General features: G+C 48.9%; 1 protein-coding gene across 1 annotated transcript in view; it reads left to right on the top strand.

The window, feature by feature from the left end:
• Positions 1-23,611, top strand: part of ANAPC1 (anaphase promoting complex subunit 1) — a gene marked incomplete at its 5' end in the record, with an annotated part of 25,174 nt that continues 1,563 nt past the window's right edge. The window contains 44 exons of the mRNA XM_017730423.1: positions 1-15; positions 801-962; positions 1,117-1,168; positions 1,734-1,843; positions 2,017-2,099; positions 2,937-3,010; positions 3,246-3,391; positions 4,021-4,241; positions 4,822-5,031; positions 5,328-5,423; positions 5,668-5,758; positions 5,848-5,913; positions 6,066-6,203; positions 6,533-6,673; positions 6,910-6,970; positions 7,259-7,446; positions 7,849-7,923; positions 8,346-8,611; positions 8,823-8,914; positions 9,217-9,365; positions 10,363-10,441; positions 10,520-10,556; positions 10,647-10,717; positions 10,832-11,010; positions 12,949-13,175; positions 14,349-14,467; positions 14,904-15,175; positions 15,716-15,950; positions 16,673-16,764; positions 16,905-17,006; positions 17,098-17,204; positions 17,322-17,400; positions 17,668-17,742; positions 18,220-18,296; positions 18,489-18,579; positions 18,670-18,723; positions 18,992-19,185; positions 19,405-19,491; positions 19,893-20,010; positions 20,754-20,831; positions 21,089-21,156; positions 22,123-22,261; positions 22,823-22,909; positions 23,369-23,464. Coding sequence (XP_017585912.1) covers positions 1-15; positions 801-962; positions 1,117-1,168; positions 1,734-1,843; positions 2,017-2,099; positions 2,937-3,010; positions 3,246-3,391; positions 4,021-4,241; positions 4,822-5,031; positions 5,328-5,423; positions 5,668-5,758; positions 5,848-5,913; positions 6,066-6,203; positions 6,533-6,673; positions 6,910-6,970; positions 7,259-7,446; positions 7,849-7,923; positions 8,346-8,611; positions 8,823-8,914; positions 9,217-9,365; positions 10,363-10,441; positions 10,520-10,556; positions 10,647-10,717; positions 10,832-11,010; positions 12,949-13,175; positions 14,349-14,467; positions 14,904-15,175; positions 15,716-15,950; positions 16,673-16,764; positions 16,905-17,006; positions 17,098-17,204; positions 17,322-17,400; positions 17,668-17,742; positions 18,220-18,296; positions 18,489-18,579; positions 18,670-18,723; positions 18,992-19,185; positions 19,405-19,491; positions 19,893-20,010; positions 20,754-20,831; positions 21,089-21,156; positions 22,123-22,261; positions 22,823-22,909; positions 23,369-23,464 — 5,199 coding nt within the window. The remainder of the gene's footprint in view (positions 16-800; positions 963-1,116; positions 1,169-1,733; positions 1,844-2,016; positions 2,100-2,936; positions 3,011-3,245; positions 3,392-4,020; positions 4,242-4,821; positions 5,032-5,327; positions 5,424-5,667; positions 5,759-5,847; positions 5,914-6,065; positions 6,204-6,532; positions 6,674-6,909; positions 6,971-7,258; positions 7,447-7,848; positions 7,924-8,345; positions 8,612-8,822; positions 8,915-9,216; positions 9,366-10,362; positions 10,442-10,519; positions 10,557-10,646; positions 10,718-10,831; positions 11,011-12,948; positions 13,176-14,348; positions 14,468-14,903; positions 15,176-15,715; positions 15,951-16,672; positions 16,765-16,904; positions 17,007-17,097; positions 17,205-17,321; positions 17,401-17,667; positions 17,743-18,219; positions 18,297-18,488; positions 18,580-18,669; positions 18,724-18,991; positions 19,186-19,404; positions 19,492-19,892; positions 20,011-20,753; positions 20,832-21,088; positions 21,157-22,122; positions 22,262-22,822; positions 22,910-23,368; positions 23,465-23,611) is intronic.

The raw sequence follows: 23,611 nt of genomic DNA on the forward strand, positions 1-23,611 counted from the left end.
CACGACCGGCACCGGGTACGAGTCTTCCTGAGCCGAGGGAATCCAGGGGGGTTGGGAGGGAAGGCAACTTAAAGCCCATCCGGTTCCCGCCCGCCGCCGGGGGCTGGGACAGCTTCCACCAGACCAGGTTGCTCCAAACCTCCTCCAGCCTGGCTTTGACTTCCAGGAACGGGGAAACCTGTGCCAGGGCCTCCCCACCCTCACAGGGAAGAATTCCTTCCCGATATCCCATCCAACCCTGCCCTCTGGCAGTGGGGAGCCTTTCCTCCTTGTCCTGTCACTCCAGACTCGTGTCCAAGTTCCTCTCCAGCTCTCCTGGAGCCCCTTCAGGCTCTAAGGTCTCCCTGGAGCCTTCTCTTCTCCAGGTCAACACCCCCTGTTCTGATGGAGATTGAGCCTAAGATTGGATCCAGCCATATCCCAACTCCTCTCTGAGAATGAGTTTAGGGAGCAAGGGGGTTCACTCTGAATCTCAGAACTCTGCAAAGGGTCTCCCTTCCCCTTTCCTCCCTGGCTTCCGTTGAAATAAATCTGAATGGAACATGATTGTCCTTTACCGTGGAATGCCAGGGTGTTTTGAGTTGGAAAGGATCTTACGGATCATCTCATTCCAGTCCTTGCCATGGGCAGGGACACCTTCCACTATCCCAGGTTGCTCCAAGCCCAGTCCAGCCTGGCCTTGGACACTGCCAGGGATCCAGGGGCAGCCACATCTTCTCTGGGCCGGCACCTTGTAACAGGCCAAATTCATCACACCTGCGGGTCTTGTGGCTTCTCCTGAAGAAACCCCTGTTTTTCAGGAAAGCTGGCAGCTGAGGAAAGGCATCAGTGATGTTGGGGAAGAGGTGGACTACGACGAGGAGCTGTACGTGGCCAGCAACGTGGTCATCTGGAGCAAGGGCAGCAGAAGCCAAGCGTCCTCCGTGTACAAGGCGTTCACCGTTGACAGCCCCGTCCTGCAGGTACAGAAATGTGGGAAAGGGGCACTGAGGGGATCCACAGACCTTTTCCAGACGGTGTTTTGGGGTGGGGTTAGCTTGGAGAACACGGGAAGGTGGTGGTGTGTGGGAGCATCAGCTCTTGTTGGAGAATTAATGACACTGTGTTGGGTTTCAGGCCTTGTGGTGTGACTTCACTATCCCCCAGGAAAAATCAGAAAAAGCTGATGGTGAGTGTCCTGCCTCCTGTGCTGCTGGGCAAATGATCAGAGCTCAGCTCCCTTGGCTTGGAATCGTGGAATTGTTTAGGTTGGAAAAGTCCTCCGAGACCACAAGTACAACTGTTGCCAAGGCCACCACAAAACCACATCCCCAAGTGCCACATCCACATGGCTTTTATATCCCTGTGCCTGTGTCGGGGCTGGACACCCTTTTGGGGAAGAGATTTTCCTGATATGCAGCCTGAGCATTCCCTGGTGCAACTCGGGGCTGTATCCTCTTCCCCTGTCCCTGTTCCCTGGGAGCAGAGCCCAACACCCCCCGGCTGCCCCCTCCTGTCAGGGAGTCCTGCAGAGCCACAAGGTCCCCCCTGAGCCTCCTTTGCTCCAGGCTGAGTTTCCTTAGCCATTCCTTGTTTTCCAGCCCCTTCCCAGCTCCATTCCCTTCTCTGGACACTCACCAGGAGCTCATTCACCAAGACTTGATATGTCAGAATTTACCTTTTGTGTATTAGGGATGTCTGAAACAGAGAAGCTTCACTGTATAATTGTTCTTTTCCTTCCTTTCCCTTTCCAGTTTCAGGGAGTGAGGAAATAGTGGAGAAATGTATCTGCATTTTGCAGAATTCCTGCATCAACGTGCACAGCATGGAGGGGAAGGATTACATTGCTGCTCTGCCTTTCCAGGTAACTCCTGCCTTGCTTTTTGTCCACAAGTGCAATGTTTCTGTACACATTTACATTCCCCAGCTCGCCATTAAAAGCCTGAACATCTTATTTTCCTATAAAACCCTCAAATGTAATCAATACAGCTCGTGGTTGGTTTTTTCCCCCCCTATAAATCCCTAATTTTTTCATAGGTTGCAAATGTCTGGCCAACCAAATATGGGTTGTTATTTGAGCGCAGCAGTTCTTCCCACGAGGTGCCTCCAAGCCCACCCAGGTAGGGGATGGGGGATTTGGGTGGTTTCCTGTTGGATAATCTAATAAGGAGCGGAGGGGCTGGAGGGCAGTGGTGAAAGATCCGTGTGTTTGTGATAGGAAAAGGTGAAATCGGGTGGAAAAGGAGGAAGTTGTGGTTTGCCCATCCCTGGAAGTGTTCCAGGACAGCTTGGATGGGGCTTGGAGCAACCTGGGATAGTGGAAGTGTCCCTGCCCATGGCAGGGGGTGGAATGGGATCATTTTAAGGTCCCTTCCTACCCAGACCAGTCTGGGATTTTATTGATGTGATTCTTCCAGCCTTTGTATCCCATCCCAGTGACTCTGAGTGAGCACACTCAAAGCTGAGCGTTAGGAACTGTTTGGGAGTGCTGGGCTTGGGAATAGGGTCTGGGGATAGCCACAGTATGGCTGTCACCAGCCTGATTCCATTAAGGTTTGTCCTGGGATTTGGTTCCAGGGTGGGATGAACAACTGGGAGAGTCACTGAGGGATTGTCATCGAGACATTTTCTCTCAGCTGCAGGATCCCATTCCCTGTTGGCTGGGAATCCCATTCTCTCTTGGCTGAGGATCCCAGCCCCTACTGGGTGAGGATCCCAGCCCCTGTGGAAGCCCTCTGTGGATCCCAAAGGAAGCAGTTGGACAATGCACTGATAAGCAGCTTTAATCCACTCTTTTGGGTTTTCCCTTGGGATTCTCTGGTCCTCAGAAGAGCTGGGATTAGGAACAGAGGTCCTGAAAAGTTCAGTCTACTCAGTCAATCCAACAAGCTTCTGGAGATGGAATCTATGTCCCTGCTGTCACATTCCAGGCTCTGACTTGTCTGGCTTTTCCCTAGGGAGCCTTTGCCGACAATGTTCAGCATGCTGCACCCCTTGGATGAGATCACCCCTCTGGTCTGGAAGTCCGGAGGTAGGTTGGATGTCACGGGAGTCCTCAGGGTGGCAGCAAATCCCAGCATGTCCCTGGAGCATTCCCTGCATCAAAAAATCTGGGAAGAATCACTTCCAAGGATGCAGTTAGAGCTACTGCACGAACAGGGAAGCTGCTCAGGGGAGAAACCCAGACTGTGGAAGGAAGAGAGTACGGGAAATGCTCCTAGTATTGTTCTGGAGCTGATCCTCGGGAATGAATCCGTGTTTTCCAGGCGTGTTTGGATCGTCCCGGGTGCAGTACGTGGCTGACCACACGCTGAGGATCGTGTTCCTTAGCGCTGACCCTTCCATTGTGATGACCTACGACACTGTGCAGAGCTTACACACAGTCTGGGCCCTGAGGAGAGTCAAGCCAGAGGTACCCATGCCCTGGGCAATAAAAATCCCTGGAAAACAGCCGTGTGCATTTCCGTGCCCTTACGTGTGTTAGGAGCGCCCGGCATTCGGGATCTGTTTCATTTATAAGATGTCTGTTGGGGCTGGTTCTTTTGGTTTTTAAGTAGTTTTTTCCATGGATTTGGCTGGAGCAGGGAGATCATGTGATGGTGGTGGATTCTCTTATTCCCATGTTATTCCATACACTGGACCAGAAAGTTTAGGAAAAGCGGGAAGTAACTTAGTGCCATGAAAGCTTTGACAGTGAGGGTGGGGAGGCCCCCTGGCACTGTTCTCCCAGAGAAGCTCTGGCTGCCCCATACCTGGGGAAGTTTTCCAGGCCACGTTGGAGAAGGCTTGGAGCAACCTGGGATAGGGGAAGGTGTTCCCATGGCAGGGGGTGGGACTGGCTGGGCTTTAAGGTCCTTTCCAACCAAATCCTGTGGTTTTGTGAAAAGCCTTGGAGCAGTTTGTGTGGGAGTGGGCGAGCAGGGTTGGTGGGAATAACTCATAGGCTGAGCATGAATTTGTAACACGTAACCGCTGGGAAAAGCTGCTGGAAAAGCCAATCCCTGGCTGTCCATGCCCACATGCCATTGGTTTTCCTCCCAGGAGCAGAGCCTGGTGCTGAAATTCCCTGAGCAGGGGGGCACCCCCCAGCACGTGGCCACGAGCAGCTCCCTGACCGCTCATCTCCGGAGCCTCTCCAAAGGAGACTCCCCTGGGGGCTCCCCTTTCCAGAACTACTCGTCCATCCACAGCCAGAGCAGATCCGGCTCCTCTCCCAACCTGCAATCCCGCTCTCCCACCATCTCCAACATGGCTGCTTTGAGGTGGGCACTCACAGCAAATCCCAAAGGGTGGGAGCTTTGGGATACCGTGGACACGTTTTGCTCTCTGTCTTTCCATCCAAGGCTCAGGTGCCTCTTGTGTTGCAGCAGCACCTGAAATTCCTCTTGGAATGCCCTTCCTATGCTGTTATCCCACCAGCACAGGAAGATAATCCCTGTGCCAGAGCCAAGGAGGCTGCTCTGTCATGGATCAAGGAATGTCTGCTGGAAGTTTGAGTGCCAGGAGTGTTTTGGGGTGGCTTCTCTAAAGAAATTAGAGGGAAGAGGTTGGGGGGGATTTTTGATGGAATGGACCATCTGAAATCCTTTTGAAATCTCTTCTATTGGATTCGGACAGAGATGCCTGGAAAATAAGTGGAGAATTGTTTTCCTGTACTGGAAAACTAAAGGAAATCAGCAGTGAACTAGTTCCTGGTTTAGGGTGGGTTTGCTTGGGTTTTAAAGTCAGCGGATGAGCTCCTTGGGATTCTCCCTGATTTTGGAGATGCCCTTTTCAGCTGTAGCAATGTCTGATCTTTCCCTGAGTTTGAAGATCTCATCCATATCCTGTCTCTGCCTGCAGCCGCTCCCATTCCCCAGCCCTGGGAGTCCATTCCTTCTCTGGAGTGCAGAGGTTCAGCTTCTCCAGCAGTGCCCAGTCCCCAAGGAGACCCAGCGTTACCCATTCCCCGAGTTCCGCTTCCAACGACTCCTTCCTCGTGCCGGAGACAGAGCCGATCGTTCCCGAGCTCTGCATCGACCACCTGTGGACAGAAACAGTCCCAAACCTGAGGTCAGGTGCTTTTCCTGGGATGGAAGGAGTTTCCATTGTGGGAAGTGGGAAATAAAGTGAAATCCCAGCTTATTTGAGTGGTTTTTCTGCAAATGGAGCCACCTTGGAGTCGATTCCTGGGCTTGCACGCCCTGATTTTTTTGGGAAATGATGCTCCCTAAGTGCCTGGCTCCCTTCCAGAGAATTGGGCACTTGGAGCATTTTTCCCTGGTGTGTTATTCCAGGATTTCTGAATGGTTTAATGAAGTCTCCAAAGCAAAGCAGATTCTAACCTGGTCCTTGTGTCTCTTTTCCAGAGAGAAGAATTCCCAGGCATCCAAAGTGTTCATTTCCACCGACCTTTGTGGGCAGAAATTCCTGTGCTTTTTAGTGGAATCCCAGCTCCAGCTGAGGTGAGCATTCCCACCCTGGGGACAGGTCAACCAGGAGGAGCACTCCAGGAATTCCCAGCAGGAAGTACATCAGAGGTTTTAATTAACTAGAAAATTAAACGTTTGGGTAAAGCGGGGAGAAGGAGGAAAGAACCACAAAACCCACCAAAAAAATTCACTGCCCTGTTGGGATTTTGTGTTTTCTTTCTGTAACAACACCCAGGACAAGCCCTTTATGTTTCCTGTTGTTCTCTTTAATCCCTAGGTGTGTAAAATTCCAAGAGAGCAACGATAAATCCCAGCTGATCTTTGGATCTGTCACCAGTATTCCGGCAAAGGACGCGGCTCCGGTGGAGGTACTGTTACCTGTGGCATGTCCTTGTCACCCAGCTGGTGCCTCCTGAGTTAAACACAAGGAGCTAAATGTGCTGCTTGGTTGTTCCAGGGCATTGACACTCTGCTGGTTCTGGAAGGCAGTGGGAATCTGGTGCTTTATTCCGGAGTGGTTCGGGTAAGCAACGCCTGTTCCATCCCTAATTTATGTGCAGTGCTGTAGAGGGAGTTCTGAAGCATCCATGGCGTTAATGGAACAATTAAATACTTTAATGGGGGGTTATTTTCAGAGAAAAGCTTAACTTTTTGTTTCCCTTTTCCACCAAAAAGGTGGGGAAGGTTTTTATTCCCGGGCTTCCTGCTCCATCCCTGACAATGTCCAACCAAATGCCTCGGCCAAGCACTCCCTTGGACAGCGTCAGTACTCCATCCAAGCCTTTGAACAAGCACCTGGGGCCCCTGGAAGAGGTAAGAAACAAGGAAATATTCCTTTTGTTGGAGTGATTGGTGTTTTTTTATCTTCCAAGGTATCTTTTGGAGTTGAATCTCTTCTTCTTGTCCTGTAAATCCCCATAATAAATTGTGTTTAAAGACGATTTCTGTGGTGCTGCCCTGTTTATTTACTTACGTTTGCCATAAAACTTCCAAGGCAGGGATTGGAAGGATTGACAGTTGTTTCCAAGATTCTTGTTAGTACTTCAAACCCAACAATTTTAGCTGTTCTTTGCTCAGACCCACTTTAATCCTGAATTCCAGTGCAGTTTGAACTCTAACCAGTCCTTTTCCCCACATTTCAGAGTGTAATTTTGTCACCAGTTCCGGAATTAAGGGATTCTTCCAAGCTCCACGACTCCCCCTACGTTGAGGACTGCACTTTCCAGCAGCTCGGGACTTTCATCCAAGCTCTGAGGGATCCTGTCCACAACAGAGTAACTTTAGTAGGTATTTCCCTGTCGTGTGGGGCAACGCTTTTGATAACAAAGATTATTTCAAGATAATTCCCAGACTTCCAGTGTTTCACAGAGCTGCCTCCTGAATTCCACATCTTAGTGCAGCAAACAGCCAGGATTTGGAAATATCTTCATCCACTAAGGAGTTCTGAGTTGATAGAAAAGGGCTCTGGCCACACTTGATGCATTTCCTGATTTATCTCCACTTTTGTTGGATTTTCCAGGAGCTCAGCAATAACACCATGGTTCGGATCAGTATTCCCGAAATCGCCACCTCGGAATTAGGTAGGATTCCAAAGCTTTAGGTGGCTTTTGCTTGGCTTGGGGAAGGGCTGCGATGCCAGTTCAGACATGAGTGGCTTCAGTAATGAGCAAAAAAAAAGGAATTTTTTTCCTGATTTTTCTTCCAAATCAGAGGATTTGTGCTCAACTCAAGGAAGAGCTGTCGGAGTTTTGTGGCTTTATTTAGAGTTAAACGCAGTCCAACGAGAGGAATCTGTGGAGACTTCCACTGCTGATGGAGCAAATCCCAGGAGAGCAGAGCTGATGGACGATTCCCTTCTTTCCCAACAGTGAAAAGATGCCTGCAGGGGGTCAAAGCCATCCTGCCCAAGGAAACAGCTGTGCAGATGTTGGTGAAGTGGTACAATGCCTACAACGCCCCGGGAGGGCCCAGCTACCACTCAGAGTGGAATTTATTTGTCACCTGTCTCATGAACATGATGGGTTACAACACCGAGAGGCTCTGCTGGACACGGAATGTGAGCAAATTCATTCTTTACTTCCAGTTTTCAGGCCTGTTTCGCTCTGTGTTTGTCATGAGAGACATTTATTATAAGAATAAATGATGAAGGTTTGGCTGCAGCTCACACCTGACACCAATGCATTGAATTTGGTTCATCTCATCCATATTAAATTGATTCTGAGTTTAAACACAGCTCACAACCCAGACTGTTGTTCCTTAAAGAGGATTTTGGATTTCTGGGTTTTTTTCAGCAAATCTAGAAGCACCTCGAGCCACATCATGTCCTACTTGGTTTGAATTTAGATGTTGTGATTCACTCAGGAAACCTGGGGAATTTCACTCCTGAGCTGCTTTTATTTGATTTCCTTTTTCTATTTATTTCTTTTGTTTTTATTTCTTTTTCTTTTATTTCTTGCAGCTCGATTTTGAAGGGTCACTCTCCCCAGTCATTGCTCCAAAGAAGGCAAGGCCATCAGAAACAGGGTCAGACGAGGTAAAAAAATGGGCTTTTTCCTAAAAAATAACAGGCAGGAGGAGCTGTTTGGGATTGTTTTTTTAAGGCAAATCAGAGGAAACACCCTCATGAGTGTGGAATTTCACCTGACAAACCTTTGGGATAGAAAAGTTTTCTTTTCCAAAGCTGCACCGTGTGACGTTTGTCAGGATTCCCACTTCCAGAGAGAATTAGGATGGATTAAGGAATGAAGGCTTTGATTCTTTTACGGGAAGGATGCACCTTAATCATTGAATCCCTGTGGTTTGCAGGGTTTGTGCAGCACATTTTCCATCCAACAGTTACATTTGGATTGGTTTTTAGGGAAAAAGATTCCTCTGTAACAGTGCTTTGGAATTACTTCTCTGGAAGTTACATTCCCCATGGATCCTCTGCCTCTCTTCCCTGTTTCTTTGCTCTAGGACTGGGAATATCTCCTGAGCTCTGACTACCACAGGAATTTCGAGTCTCATCCCGTTGCCAAAGCTCTGCGCCTGGACCCTCTGGAAGTTGCAGCTTCCAAGGATGACTTTCCCCAGAGCCTCAGCTTGGATTCCTCCACGCTCCTTTTCGCCCACATTCCTGCCATTTTCTTTGTTCTCCACCTCATCTACGAGGAGCTCAAACTGAACAGTCTGATGGGAGAAGGGCTCCGCTCCCTCGTGGTTCTCCTGGTTCAGCTGGCCAGGTATTCCCACTGGAAAATCATTCCTTTGGATGGGATTGCCCAAATTGGAGACAGCTTGCCCTGTATTTGAAGAAAAGGAATGTTTAAAACCTTCCCTATTTTTTTCTATGGTTCCAAATTCTTCCCCAGTAGCACCCACTGCCCGGAGGTGGCATCCAGGAAGTTGGAATGGTTTTTTCCCAGTCTGTGACTCCCCTCTCTGTCATTCCAGGGATTTAAAACTGGAAGCTTACATAGATTATTACTACAGGGACTACCCAGCTCTTGTCAAAACCTCCAGGCAGACCTGCATAATCGACCAGGGTGAGTTTAAATCTTTGGATATTCTGTGATTTGTGGATATTCCCTTTGTTTTTAACATTCCCCTCCTTCTGGAGGATTAATCCCTGCTTATTCCTTTTGAGATAGTTTTCCTTCCTTAAATAGATGCTTCGAGTTTTCATTCCTGTCACAAAATCCCATCTGACAGGAGGGACCTGGAACATTTTGGGGAGAAATGCTGGAATTTTTGTTGTCAAAGGAAGTACTGGAGGATTTTCTTTGGGAATGGTGAGGAATTCTTGTGCCTTTTCCCTGAACTCATGGTCTTTGCTGTTCATGTTAAGTCCAAACAGGTTTCATGCTCCGTCCCACCTTTTTTTCTGCTGAGCCTCCAAGTATCTTCCAGTGGCTGAGTTCCTGCCTGAAGGGAGAGGGAGTGCAGCCTTATCCCTACTTACCAGGGATCTGTGAAAGGAGCAAGCTGGTGGTACTGGTGAGTACTGGGGGAACGGGGAATACAGGGGCCATGCCGTGTTCTGTCAGCGCTGCCCTGTGGGCAGGGTTTGCTCCAGCTGCTGAATGTCCTGGAAGCGAAACATCCCTAAAGGAAGGTGAAATAACAGAGGGTGGAATCTACTGGGTGCATTTCCCAGGTGGGAAGGAGGTATTGGAGCTGAGCAGCTTCACTGCTTCTGTGTTTGTCTGTGGTTTGTGCAAAATAAGAACGGAACCTGGAGATACCTGTATTTTGGGAGTGAGAATTCCCCAGTTTCTCCTTGAGCATACCCCACCACCATCAATATTGAGTCCTGTGAGTGGCTGGAAGCACTGATGGTATTCCCTGGACAGCATCACTTCCTCACTCATTGATGGAAAACCCCTTCCAGCTGGGAGCAGAGGTGTTGAGCCTGTGGTGTCTGAGGAGAAAAACTGGGAGAAGAGGCTCTATTTTCCTCCTCCCTCTGCCTGCAGAGCTCAGAGCTGAAAGATCTTCATAAAACCCACAAAATCATTTTACTTGGATGGGATTTTTCCCAGAATTATCAAAATAGGGTGACTCATTCCTTGGATTTTTCTGGCTGGACCAAATAGCTTTTCTTTTGGAACCTTCACAAAACATCCAAGATGTGGAGGAAACCGAGTGGAGAAGGGTGTCTATAAACAACGTGTGTGCCCTGCAGGGGAAATGGAATGTGAGGAGCACAGGAAGGATAACTGGGAGCATGTTTTTCCATTGGGAAGAGACTTACCTTTTTACCTCTGGAGAAATTAGTGAAAATTCAGTTCATTGTTGCAGGGTGGAATTTTTCCCCCCAAAATGTAAAGCCTACAAGTTTGTTGTTGGTCAGTTGTTTCAGTGTCATTCACAATAAACCCACCCCCCCCCTCCCGTTGCTGAGCTTGTATTCCAGTTATTTCCTGCCTGCTTTTCTGGGAAGGAAAGGAATATCAGGCCCGAAATGACTTTTTTTGGTGTCTCTCCTCCCCAGAGTGTGGCTCTTTATATCCTTGGGGACGAGAGCGCCGTGCTGAACGAAGCCTCCCATTATTTGTACAAGATCACATCAGGTAAGGATGTTTTGACTCCATCCTGGGAGTGCCTCGAGCTTGGAAAACATGGAATTAACACAGCCTTGTCTTTCCTAGGCCAACGGAAGCAGCAGATGGACCAGGATGACAATCGGTATGGAGGCTTTTGGTGTTGCTTTATTGAATTTGTGACTTTTTGCTGACTTCTGGATGAGCTTTTATTGGCTTCTCCTTAATTTTCCAGGTGCAGTTTCAAATCCAGCACTTCTGTTTCCAGCCTGGCTGAAAAACTGGTCCTTTGGATGACCAGTGTTGGTAAGAGCGGAACAACAACATTCCCAAATAACCTTGTGCTTGGATAACAGGAAACACTCTTCGTCTGGCACTGTTAACACTTTTTGGGGTTTTTTTTCCCTCCTTAATTTTAAGGTTTCACCTTGAGGGATCTGGAATCTCTTCCCTTTGGCGTGGCCCTTCCCATCCGAGACGCCATCTACCAGTGCCGGGAGCAGCCAGCCTCGGACTGGCCGGAAGCCGTTTGCCTCCTCATCGGCCGCCAGGATTTGTCCAAACAGGCCTGGGAAGGGAGCCTGCAGAAGGGGAAATCCGTGAGTATGGCCACAAAGGGATTTCCCAATCCCAGAGTTTAGGCAGAGCGCCCGGCTCGGGAATTTCCGGCTTAATTCCCAAATTGAGGGCGACAAAATGGAGAGTTTACACGCACGAGGGTTTGGGCGTGAAAACCAACATGCAGCAGGGATGGATGATCATGGATAGGTGGGAAAACTCAAGAGAAATCAAATTTTTAAATTTAGGCAGAAGTTTTGCCTCCAGAGCTGTTGGATTCCTCCTCCTCCCTTCCATTGGTACTTTCTCCAGAGGCTCTGCCAGCAAACCATGGCAGAAGGAAAAGGAAGTGGATATTTGCCAGTGGCTCCTTGTGTTGGAATGGCTGGCGTCTCCCTTTCCTCTGGAAGAGCTGGATTTGGAAATACACTTGCCATACTTGCCATATTTTTTTTTTTCCAAAAAAGAGTCTTAATTATTTATATCCTGGGGTAAAATGATTTAAAAACAAGTGTGGTGTTTTTCCTCTTCCAACATTTCCTTCTGATGGTGGCAATCACCAGCATCTCAAGGAATTGCGTCTCACTGAAGTGTCCTTTGTTGGAAGCCAAAAATCTTCTTAAGGCTGCCATAAAACCCCTTCATGGCAGAAGACTGGAGCCTTTTCCAAAGTCAGGAATTGGGATTTGGAGTCTCAAGTACATCTTGGTTTTTTTCTTGGTTTTTTTCCTGTCTCAACTTTGGAGGGATATTAAAATTATTCCACTTTTCTATAACAAAGGCTTTATGACTAACTGCATACCAAAACTGTAATTAATTTAGCAGAAAGGTTAATTAACTCTAGGTCAAACCCCACGTGCCACCACATGAAAAATCCTTTTTGTTTGCTGCTGGTGGAAGCTGTGCCCAACCGAAACCCTCACGAATCGTCAAAAATGATGATAAAATTGATTTTATCACTGGCTTTATAACAATGCCTCGAATCAATGTGACCTTAAAAGGCCAAAGTGAGCTTCAAACCCCAAATTGTTTGTCATTTCTCAGGAGGGCAGGGTGGAGTTTCCTGTTTCAGAACGGACGCTGCTGCTCTGGGTGGTGCAGTTGCATGTTGAGATTGAGCGTGGATTTACCAGAAGAAATTTGGTTTCATTCATCAGCTCTTCATTTACTTGCCTTCCTGGGGCCACGTGTTCCCAGAGAACCACAAGAAGATCTGTTCCCTTTGGGTCCTCTGATCACTGGTGTGTTGTGGATAAACAGGAGAGCAGAGTTTTAGGAGGGCATTTCATAAATCTTGCATGGAAAAAGGGTTTTCCAAGAGCGCTCTTAAGGTTTGGTGCTTTTCTGGTCATGTGTGGAAGTTCCAAAACCACTCTGGTGCTGTGGTGAACCCCAAGTTGTCTGATAGTGAGGAATTTTGGGATTTTCTGCTGTGCAGGCTGTTTTAATGAGTAACTTGCTTTTCCGAGGTGGTTGTGGAGGGAATCCAAACTGATGTGTGAAAATATGGACGCTTTGAAAAATAACGCAGGGTTTGGAGCAGAATCTGCAGAACAGCAGCTCTGGGTGGGCTGGTCACAAACTGGGCTAATCACAAACTGGAATAATCACAAACTGGGCTGATGGAGTAGGCAGGGAAAGGAAAGCCCTTTCCTATGACTGCTCCGAAACAAGGGAGGGTTTTGAAAAGACAAGTGCTACGTCACACATCACCTCCTCATTGTATCTGAGGTGTCATCTCCTCTTGTCTTTGGTTATTTATCCTATTTGGATGTGCAAAAGTACTTGATTTCCATGCCTGGAAATCCTCCAGGCCTGTAAATTCCTGTAAGGAGCATGGGAATGTTGTGACACTCCCATCGGTGTGTCCATCCCTTCTGTGTACAGACCCGTCATTGTGCTGGGTGAGTTCAGGATGTGATGCTGCTACTTCCTGACAGTTTTCCCCCCTGGAATTGCCTTCTCCCTTTCCCATGCAGTCCGTGGGCACGGTGCTGTCCTCAGATATTCCGTCGGCAGCCGAGTCGGAGGAGGACGAGGATGGCATGAATGACATGAACGAGGAGGTGATGTCCCTGATCTGGAGCGAGGACCTGAGGGTGCAGGAGGTGCGGAGGCTCCTCCAGAGCGCCCGGCCCGTCCGGGTCAACGTGGTGCAGATGCCAGAAGCCAGTGACCACGAGTACATCGAGGAGAAGGAAAATAGGTAAGGAATCATGGAAGCATGGAATGGGTTGAGTTGGGATGGGTTGGGATGAGTTCGGTTGAGTTGGGATGGGATGGGTTGGGTTGAGTTGAGTTGGGTTGGAAGGACCTTAAAGCCCATCTCATTCCAACCTCTGCCATGGCCATGGACACCTTCCGCTAGCCCAAGGTGCTCCAAGCCCCATCCAGTGTGGCCTTGGAACTCTGTCCATTTCCAGCTCTGTTTATTTCCCAGTACTGCATTCAGCTGAAAGGTCGTGGGAATAGTTTTGGTCGCTCAGAATCTAATTTTTAAAAAAATCATAATCCAAGTCTTTGGAGCTCCGTGGATATCGAAGCTCTGCTGTGCTGGAGTTGGTGGCTCTTGGGAAGGACACTTAGTGTGAACCCCAAAGAGCACACTGAGGTCCGTTGGGATTGAAGGGACTTTGTAACTCTTTCTTCTGCCCAAAAAATGTAAATTATAAGCAGGACCTACTCTGTAGAGACTAAATCATCCATCCCCTGGCTAAAGCTGGAGAACCCTTTGTGATAGGCTGGTCTTCAGTCAGGGGACCTTGGAATGGCACAGAAAGCGCATTTACTGTCCCATCCCTGTCTCCTTTCAAACCTCCTGTGCCCAGTGGCCTTGATTGTCTCCATCCTCATTCTTTATTCACTTTTTTTGGGGTTAAAAATCTCCTCTTTAAAAGCCAGGTGAAAACAAAAAGAATTGAGAACACCATTAGCATGCGAAATGCTCTGAGTCCGACCTAGGGAGCTGAGTAATCTAACGAGTCTAGAAAGTGTTTCCAGACTAAATCGTAGAGAACTGTGGTCGGCATTCTTGGAAGCACCTTATCAACTCTGTACTTGGTGTTATCACCACTCATAGCAGGATCCCACAGGGCAACCACCTTTGCTTGGCTTTCTCCTCTCACCTCGCTTCCGACACGGCCGGGAAGCGTCCGTGGAATGGATTTATTGACCCAGCTTTAAGGGGAAAATAGTGCCAGGTTCCGACAGCTGAAAGGTATCTTGGAGGTGAACCTTGTAAGGACCAAAGATTTGGTTCAAAAGGAGAAGGGAAGAGTCACAATCAGGGAAAAATTGTTCCGTCCAGTGCCTGTTTATCTGTAGATTGTTTATATTTGGGAAAGCTTTCTGTGTGGTTTTGGATTCACCTCCCCACCAGGTTGCTGCAGCTGTGCCAGCGAACCATGGCTCTCCCCGTTGGACGAGGGATGTTCACCCTGTTCTCCTACCATCCGGTGCCAACGGAGCAGCTGCCCATCCCTAAGCTGAACCTCACTGGTACGTTGGTCAGGGGTTCCTCCCCAGTCCATCCCAGAGCAGGATGGGCTTTCTTCCAGTTGTTATCCCATTTTTTCATGAACTTGCTGTAATTTTTGTAGCATCTTCTCCACCAAGAATTTCACGGCTCAAGTGTGGGTTTTGTGAGGAAGCAGCTCCTTTGGGTTTTGAACGTGCCACCTGAAATGGTGGGAGATCCTTCTGGAATGGTCAGGGCCGGTGTTATCAAACACCGAGACCTTTTATCAGGTGCAGAAGGAGAGACAAGTGGAAAAATGGCCTAAACTGGCCAGTGCTGGGGCCATACAGGATGGAGATCCCGCAAAAGGCTGTCCTGCCATTCCTGAAGACTCTTGGGTCGGGGCTGTTCCCTCACTTGGCACTGGATGAAGAGCTTGGCTTTTCCCGACTGCTGTTATCCCCTCTCCCATGGCAGGCCGTGCTCCTCCCAGGAACACCACCGTGGATCTGAACAGCGGGAACATCGACGTCCCCCCCAACATGGCCTGCTGGGCCAGCTTCCACAACGGGGTGGCCGCCGGCCTGAAGATCGCTCCTGCTTCCCAGATCGACTCCGCCTGGATCGTCTACAACAAGCCAAAAATCGCCGAGCTGGCCAATGAATACGCGGGGTTCCTCATGGCGCTGGGCCTCAACGGGCACCTCACCAAGCTGGCCACCCTCAACATCCACGACTACCTAACAAAGGTGAGGCCTTCTGGCACATCCAAGAGTCAGATCCCGGTGGGATTGGATTCTTTAAGCAAAACAAGGAATAAAAAACCAAAAGGTTTCTTTGAACCATTGCAATGGAAGTTTCGTGGTGTGGGAGAATGCCTGAGTTGCTTTGTTGTGGTTTGGGTGGTGCATGGTTTGGGTTGGAAGGATCCTTCCTCAATGTGAGGAAGGACTTCTTTCCATGGAAGTGGTGGAGCATTGGAACAGCTGCCCAGGGAGGGCATGGAGTCTCTGGAGAAATTCCAAACCCACATGGACACATTCCTGTGTCACCTGCTCTGAGTGAGCAGTGGGGATGGACTGGATGATCTCCAAAGGTCCCTTCCAACCCTAAATATTCTGGAATACCGCCAAATGAGGAGACTTCATTTCCGCTCAAAGATTCCAGTAGTTTTACCACCAGATCCTTCCACCCTGCACACGGCTCGTTGGCATAGGTGACTGGAGCACTGGGACAGGGCTCTTTCCCATTCCTGGATGTGCCTCACTGCTCCTCATCCCCTTGCCCAGGGCCACGAGATGACGAGTATCGGGCTCCTGCTCGGCGTCTCCGCCGCCAAGCTGGGCACCATGGACATGGCCATCACCCGCCTGCTGAGCATCCACATCCCTGCCCTGCTGCCGCCCACCTCCACCGAGCTGGATGTCCCCCACAACGTCCAGGTGGCTGCCGTGGTCGGGATAGGCCTGGTCTACCAGGGCACTGCCCACAGGCACACTGCCGAGGTGCTGCTGGCTGAGATAGGTGGGTGCCGACGCTGGAAGAACGGGGTGAGGGCTGGGATGGTCGCCGTGTGCTCCAGGGATTTGGGAGTCGTAACACTGGCGCCTCCCAGCACAACGTTGTCCTCTCATTTTCCAAACCTCGTGGTCCCTCCTGGGAGCTTGTGCAGCCTAAAAAGGAAAATCCCTGGATTTAGGAGAAGAAACGTAGCAGCATCATTGCTGTCCCTACTTCTTCCACCTTGAACTTTGGTGTCCTGAATTCCCCTGTTTGGAATTCTGAGGGTTTTTAACCACTAGGCCTTAAGAGCTGATTGTGAACAGCAGATTTATGATCTCACTCGTGCTCTCATTCTGAATTAATTTATAACAGCTTTTATTCCTGTTTGTATGGAATTTTACTTGGAGACTGTGTGGTCTGTTAAACGGGGAATGGGATAAATTTTAAGGCTTGGAATTGTTGTGTTTCTGGAAACTGGATATGTGCAATCCTTTTTTAGCAACAGCATTTGGGTTGGTTCAGGATCTTAAAGTATCCTCAATTAAACTTGGCATTTTCACCCTGGCTCTGAACTCCAACCATAACATTCAGGAGGGAGTTGCCATTTGGGAGTGGATGGATGAACTGCCAGTTCCACTGAGGACTTCCCTAAGGAGGGAGGGATATTTTTTTCTCCTTTCATTAGGAACTAATCAATAAGCTGGAATTTCCAAAGGTGAATTTTGCTGCTTTGGTTTCTCCAGGGCGTCCCCCCGGCCCAGAAATGGAATACTGCACGGACAGAGAGTCCTATTCCCTGGCATCAGGACTGGCCTTGGGAATGGTGTGCCTTGGGGTAAGTCAGCCGCAATTAGGAGGCTCATTATCCATTGGGATGGCATTCCAAGAGCTGGTCCATCCTTGGCTCCCAGCTGCCTGTGGGTTTTTCTCCTAGAGGAGGGCACTTCCATGCTTTTCCTTCCTTCTGTTCCTTAGCATGGCAGCAACCTGATTGGGATGTCGGACCTCAACGTTCCCGAGCAGCTCTACCAGTACATGGTGGGGGGACACAGGAGATTCCAGGCAGGGATGGTGCGTGCGTGGTGCCAGCTCTGGCTCATTTAAGTTGGAAGCCTGGGAGGTGTCTCCATGACTTTGGAGACGGGTTCCCTTCCGAGTGAACCTGTAGGAGGTGTTCCCTGTGTTTTCCCAGGAAGGAGACACCATCAACGTGGATGTGACATGTCCAGGTGCCACCCTTGCACTTGCCATGATCTACCTGAAGACCAACAACAGGTATTGATTGGCCTGGGAATTCCTGCAGGGCTCAACTGCCCTGGTGTTGGCTCTGCTGAGGTTTGGAATTGCTGGAATGTGACCTGGAAAACCCTTTTCCTTTGCCTTTCCCTGCAGATCCATTGCTGACTGGCTCAAAGCACCAGATACTATGTATTTGCTGGACTTTGTCAAGCCAGAATTCCTGTTGCTGAGGGTAAGATTTTCCTTGGGTTCATTCCTCAGTCTATTTAAATGATGTTTTGGAATTCCAGCCCAACATGCCCATCATCCAGAATCCTTTGCTTCCCAGCCAAACTCACCCCTTCCAACAGTTTCTCCTTGTGGTATGTCACCTTCCTGTCACAGAGATAGAATTTATGGAGAAATAGTTGGAAGACACATTTATGTGCATTTTTACAGCTTTTCCCAATTCCATAGATAAATTTTCTTCCTCACGGTTCGGTTTTCTCCCTTGTTCCAGACCTTGGCTCGATGCCTGATTTTGTGGGATGACATCCTGCCCAATTCCAAGTGGGTCAACAGCAACGTGCCTCAAGTAGGTGTTTGTTTATGGTGTGGTGTGTTTGCTTCCCAATTTTACACGTCCCTGGATTGTTCTCCATGTGGGCATTTCCGTAGTCACGTGAGGAGCACGAGGAAATGAGCAGTAACCTGACAAGGGTGACTGTTCCATGGGATCCCTGGATTTTAGGAGCACCGGGGACTGGAAAGGAGAGGATTGAGGAGGGTTGGGATTGTTCCAGACACAAAATGATGTCAGGGAAAGGAAGGGATTTATTTTCCCTGCGTTGCCAGGTGTTGAGCACCAGGAATAACTTCCCAATAGTGAGATCAGTGATATTCCAAGATACTGTATGGAATTTTTAAGGCCAAATGAGCTCAATACCTATGAGAACTCCAGGATGCTGATGGTCTTAGACCTGTCTGGTATCACTTACGAACTCTTGATGGCCAGAGTTTCAATTAATCATCAGTTTTCCTTGGATTCATTTTCCTTTCCTGCTTTTTGTAGATCATAAGAGAGAACATTATCTCTCTTCATGCAACAGAGCTGCCTTCCTCTGAAGACCTCAGCTTGGAAACGCTGGCGTGAGTAACATCCCAAAAATCTCCTCCTAGGGAATGTCACTGTCCCGTAAAGGAGAGCTTTGTTACATGGGATATCCTTCTATAAAGGATGAGTCTTCCCTTTTGTTTTTAAAGGATAAAGGAGTTTGTGCTGTGTATTCAGATGAGGAGAAGAGGAACATTTAGTCATTTCCTGTTTATGTTGTTCCTTAGGCAAGCTCACGTCTACATCATCGCCGGAGCGTGTTTATCCCTGGGATTTCGCTTTGCCGGGTCAGAAAACCTGGCAGCATTTCAGTGCCTGGTAAGAGGGGGGTTATTTTATTCCCTTCAATTCCCAGGGAGCTGTCACTTACCTTTTGGATCCATATCCATATCCATCTTTTCTTTCCAGTACAAATATGCCACGGATTTCCTGAAGTGTTTGTCAGCTCCGACAGCGTCCATAGTAAGTTTTTCCAAGTTTTCTTCCAGCAAAAAGATGGCTTTGCGTGACCCTCAGCAAAACCTCAATGGGAAGAGACCCAGCCCTTTTAATTTCCTAGATTACACACAATTTATAGGATGTGACAGGGCTGGGAATCATTTGTAGGACTTTGCTGATTCTCCCTCCTTCCGGGGAATTCAAGCTCCAAGGTAGAAAGTGGTGGATCATGCTGCCTGGAATGTGCTGTTGGCCATGGAATTGTGATGGAACCTCTCTGTTGTGCTTGAAGACAGGTCACTATAACCTGGAAACGTGCCTGAGTGTCCTGCTCCTGGCCCTGGCCATGGTCATGGCTGGCTCTGGGAACCTCAAAGTGCTCCAGCTTTGCCGATTCATGCACAAGAAGACCGGGGGAGAGATGAACTACGGCTTCCACCTGGCTCACCACATGGCTTTGGGGCTCCTCTTCCTGGGAGGAGGAAGGTAACTGGCCCTTTCCAAAGGCAGATCTCAGCCCTGATTTCCTCCATTTCGCCTTTTTTTAATACCACATGGATGCATAAAGGTGTCTCCTGTTGGAAAAGAAGGTCTTGTTGTCTTTGTACTCTTTTGGAAATTCCTTTCCTCATCCCACCAAAATATTTTGGCCTCCTGTGTTATTTAGAAGGAAAACTGAAGGATAATGTTGCTTTTTTCCTACAGATACTCCCTGAGCACTTCCAATTCGTCCATTGCTGCTCTCCTCTGTGCTCTGTACCCTCACTTCCCTGTTCACAGCACGGACAATCGGTAAGGCTTTCATGGGGATCCCATTTCCTTCAGCTGAACCATCTGCTTACAAAAGACTGATGATGGATTTTTACCAAAAATCAGTTTTTGGAGGTTCTCCATTAAAAACAGCGTGGGAAACAAGAAATAAGTGCCAGTGGTAGGGATCTCTGATGGTAGGGTCAGTGAGGAAACACCAGCTCTGCTGTGCTCCTGTGATGTGGCTGCTCCAGTTTGCTCAGCTGGAAAGATTTTCAAGGAAGATCTGTCCATTTGTGACCCTTAATCACTTTTGGTTCTGCTCCATTAAGCCCTGCTCTGTTAACTAATCAATACCATGGCTACACGAGCTGTATTTGGGTGGGGAGCTGGGGGTCTGGGATCATTCCCAGCCCGTGCTGAGCCCCTGGTTCCCACCCCAGGTACCACCTGCAGGCTCTGCGTCACCTGTACGTGCTGGCGGCGGAGCCGAGGCTCCTCACTCCCGTGGACGTGGATTCCAACACCCCCTGCTACGCCCTCATCGAGGTCACCTACAAGGTAACGTGGCTGGGAGGCCCTGAGGCGCTGTGGGATGACCAAACACTCGGATTTATCCCAGTTTTCGTTGGGGTGGCCTCCAGTCTTGGGTTTGGTTTCAAGTTGTGGTGGGGCCGAGGTGAATTCTGCACGAATAAGTGAAGGGTTGGGCTCAACCTTGGTGGCACCTGGAGAGCAGAAGGGGGGACAGGGAGAGTCACCTGAGCCTTCAAACAAGCAAGGAAGGGTGTCCTGGCTCCCTTCCAAGTCCTCCTCCCTCTCAAAAGAATTTCCAAAGGCACAGAGGTGGCCATTTGTGTTTTCCAAGCCTTCTCCTAATTCTGAGATGAGCAACTTGGCGTTTCTCCTTGGTGCTTCCATCAGGTGTCCTTCAGGGAAGAGTCCTTTCTGTGGGATTTATTTTATACATGAGAAGGAGGAGGCTCAGGAAAGAGTTGTTGGGATTTCTAGGGGGAAGAGGTGTGGCTCTGTGGTTCTGGCACAGAGTTCTCCGTGTTCCCATTACAGCTTGCTTCCCAAACTTTCCCTTGTTAGCCTTGCCCACTGTTAGGTGTTGATCCTCCATCCATCCATGGGAAATACAGCTTGGGAAATCCATGTTTCCTGACATGAGTCCTGTGTTTAGCTGGGAACAGAACCCCCTGCGTGCTGCCAGAGCAGTTGTTCCCCACGAGATGCCCTTCTCCTTGCTTTTCCCATGGAAATGAGCTTTCCTAACCCGTGGCTCCCGTGGCATTTTGCAGGGCACGCAGTGGTACGGGGAGGCCACCGAGGAGCTGATGGCACCCACGCTTCTCCCAGAGCTCCACCTGCTGAAGCAGGTAAAGGAAATCTCTGTTTTAATGGAAAATCACCTGGACTTTGGGTCACAGATCTGAAGAGCTGAGATTTGATGATTTTTGATTCTTTAGCCTGACTCTGGACAACGTTGTTGAGAAATTTCACTGTGAGACACACACACCTCCTCCTGAATTTTCTGGGTGGGAAACGCTATAAAACAGCCCAGAACAAAACAGTGGAAACCTCTTAATGCAATGATTCTGGTTATATTTAGTAATAAAAATGTTTCTATTGACAGATCAGAGTGAAGGGCCCACGGTACTGGGAATTATTAATAGATTTAAGCAAGGGAACGACTCATCTCCAGTAAGTGTTTTTTCAATGCTCAACTGAATCATGACCTCGTAGTAATCGTATTTCATGGGTTTTTTTAAACCCTCCCACAGCTCAGAAAGAAACCTGGGTTTCATCAAGTCACTGTTATGCATCTGACAGCACTTTAGGGGGGAGGAAAGAAACTGCAGAGTTGGGTTTCACCCATTGAGGTGAATAATTCATGCAACAAAACAGGGTCCGGGGAAAACCGGATAGTAAAACCCACAGAGATTGGCAGTGGGATAGAGGCACCAGAGAGCAGCTACAACTCATGGTTTTGGTTTGGTTTTGAGTGGTGGTGATGTCACGTTTCCCAGACTGTTGGGGACTGTTACTGCCCTGTGAAATGCTCGCTTTCTCGTGTCACCCCATGTCACAAAGTGCCGCCCGCCCTCGTGACACACTCGAAACGTGGGGGGCAGCTGTGGGAACCAGAGATTTTACCGGAACACAGGATCTGGGGGGTGGGGGGGAGGGATCATTCTCATCTTTGCACTCCCCAGTTAAGGGGGGGGAGGAACCAGCTGCGTCTTTGCTCAGCAGTGTGGTGCTTTTTGGTCATTTAATTGCCATTGATCAATCCCAAAATCATTTAGGCTGGAAAAGACCTCCAAGATAATGAGTCCAGTCATTGATCCATCACCCTCTTGTCAACTGGAAGGATTAAATTAACCACAATCCATTAGCACAGCATGCTTTGGGTTGGAAGGGATTTAAGGATCATCCCATTCCACCCCCTGCCATGGGCAGGGACACCTTCCACTGTCCCAGGTTGCTCCAAGCCCCGTCCAACCTGGCCTTGGACACTTCCAGGGATTCAGGGGCAGCCACAGCTTCTCTGGGCAACCTGTGCCAGGGTCTCCCCACCCTCACAGGGAGCAATTTCTCCCCAATATCCAACCTGAATTTCCTCTGTTTGAACCCGTTCTGTAAATGGGCCCTGTCGTGCCATTCCAGGTCGATCCTTTCCAAGGGTGGCATCCTGTACGTGAAGCTCCGAGCTGGGCAGCTCTCGTACAAGGAGGATCCCATGGGCTGGCGCAGCCTCCTGGCACAGACCGTCACCCACCGCAACTCCGAAGCGCGGGCATTCAAGGTAGCGCTCCCGGGATGGCTTCCTGCTGGGAATGCTGCTGAGGGAGGGAACTCTGGTGGCTTGCATGGGACAGCCGTGTGTAGGTGCATCTGCTGTGGGCAGACACAAGTGTTGGACACGTCCTGCCCATGAAGTGCTTGCTCATGGAACCATTTAGGTTGGAAAAGCCCTCCAGGGTCATGGAGTCCAGCCTTGAGATCGAGTCAAACCTTTAGATCATTGATTCCAAGTTTTAGGTTGTTGAATCCAACCTTTGGATTATGGAATCCAGCCTTGAGATCATCGAATCCAACTTTTAGATCATTGAATTCAACTTTTAGACGATTGAATCCAACTTTGGGATCATGGAGTCCAACCTTTGGATTGAGTCCAACCTTTAGATCTTTAAATCCAACTTTGAGATCATGGAGTCCAAGCTTTAGTTCATGGATTCCAACCTTTGGCGTGGGTTCCAGTCTTCTCCCTCATGTTCTGGGCACTTTGGAAATCACTTGTTGTTATCTTTGTGCTCAAACCCAGTAAGTTCATTTTAGGAATATGTTTTAATCCCTTTTTTTCCAGCCAGAAGCAATTTCCGCTTTCACTTCTGATCCTGCTCTCTTTTCCTTCGCCGATTATTTTTGCAAACCGACTGTGAACATGGGCCAGGTAGGAAGTGTTGGCATGGACCAACAGTTATACCATGGATAAAAAGTAAGGAAAACCTGTGTTAAACCCCAGAGCAGAATTCAGCCCTGCAGGCAGCGGGAACAGGGAATATCCAGCAGGATGCTGGGTAACACAAGGGTGATCCTCTGGTTCCTGTTGCTTTGGTATTGGGATTTTTTGTCCCATTCCTTGAGGAATGTGTTTAACAAATCCAGAGAGCCCTGAACCATTTAGGAGAAATCATGGAAGGTGTTTTATTATTTATTATTTATTACTTATTATTTATTATTTCTTCAAAAATTTGTTAAGGGAGGATGTAAAACCCAGTGTAATGATCCCAAGGAAGAAGTCGAGTGGTATCATTAGTTATCCCAAATTCCTGTGAAGCCACTGCATGGATTACCTTTAATGGAGGCAGGAAGCTGGAATAAATTGTGCCTGACACCTGTCTTTCCTCAGAAACAGGAAATCCTGGATCTTTTCTCCTCCATCCTTTACGAGTGCGTGACCCAGGAGAATCCGGAGATGCTGCCCACGTACATCGCCATCGATCAGGTAGGAGACTCCTGTTCCTGTTGGAAGCAACACTTTTTCCCACTTCTTGGGGAGCAAAGAGTGGCCATTCCATGTGCTTTTTCAGAGGAGGGAGGGCAGGGCTTGGGGAGTCACTTCCTCCATGGTTTATTCCTGCTCCCATTCCGC

The sequence above is a fragment of the Corvus brachyrhynchos genome, unplaced genomic scaffold (assembly GCF_000691975.1).
Source record: "Corvus brachyrhynchos isolate BGI_N302 unplaced genomic scaffold, ASM69197v1 scaffold133, whole genome shotgun sequence".
In the NCBI taxonomy this organism is placed as follows: Eukaryota; Metazoa; Chordata; class Aves; order Passeriformes; family Corvidae; genus Corvus; species Corvus brachyrhynchos.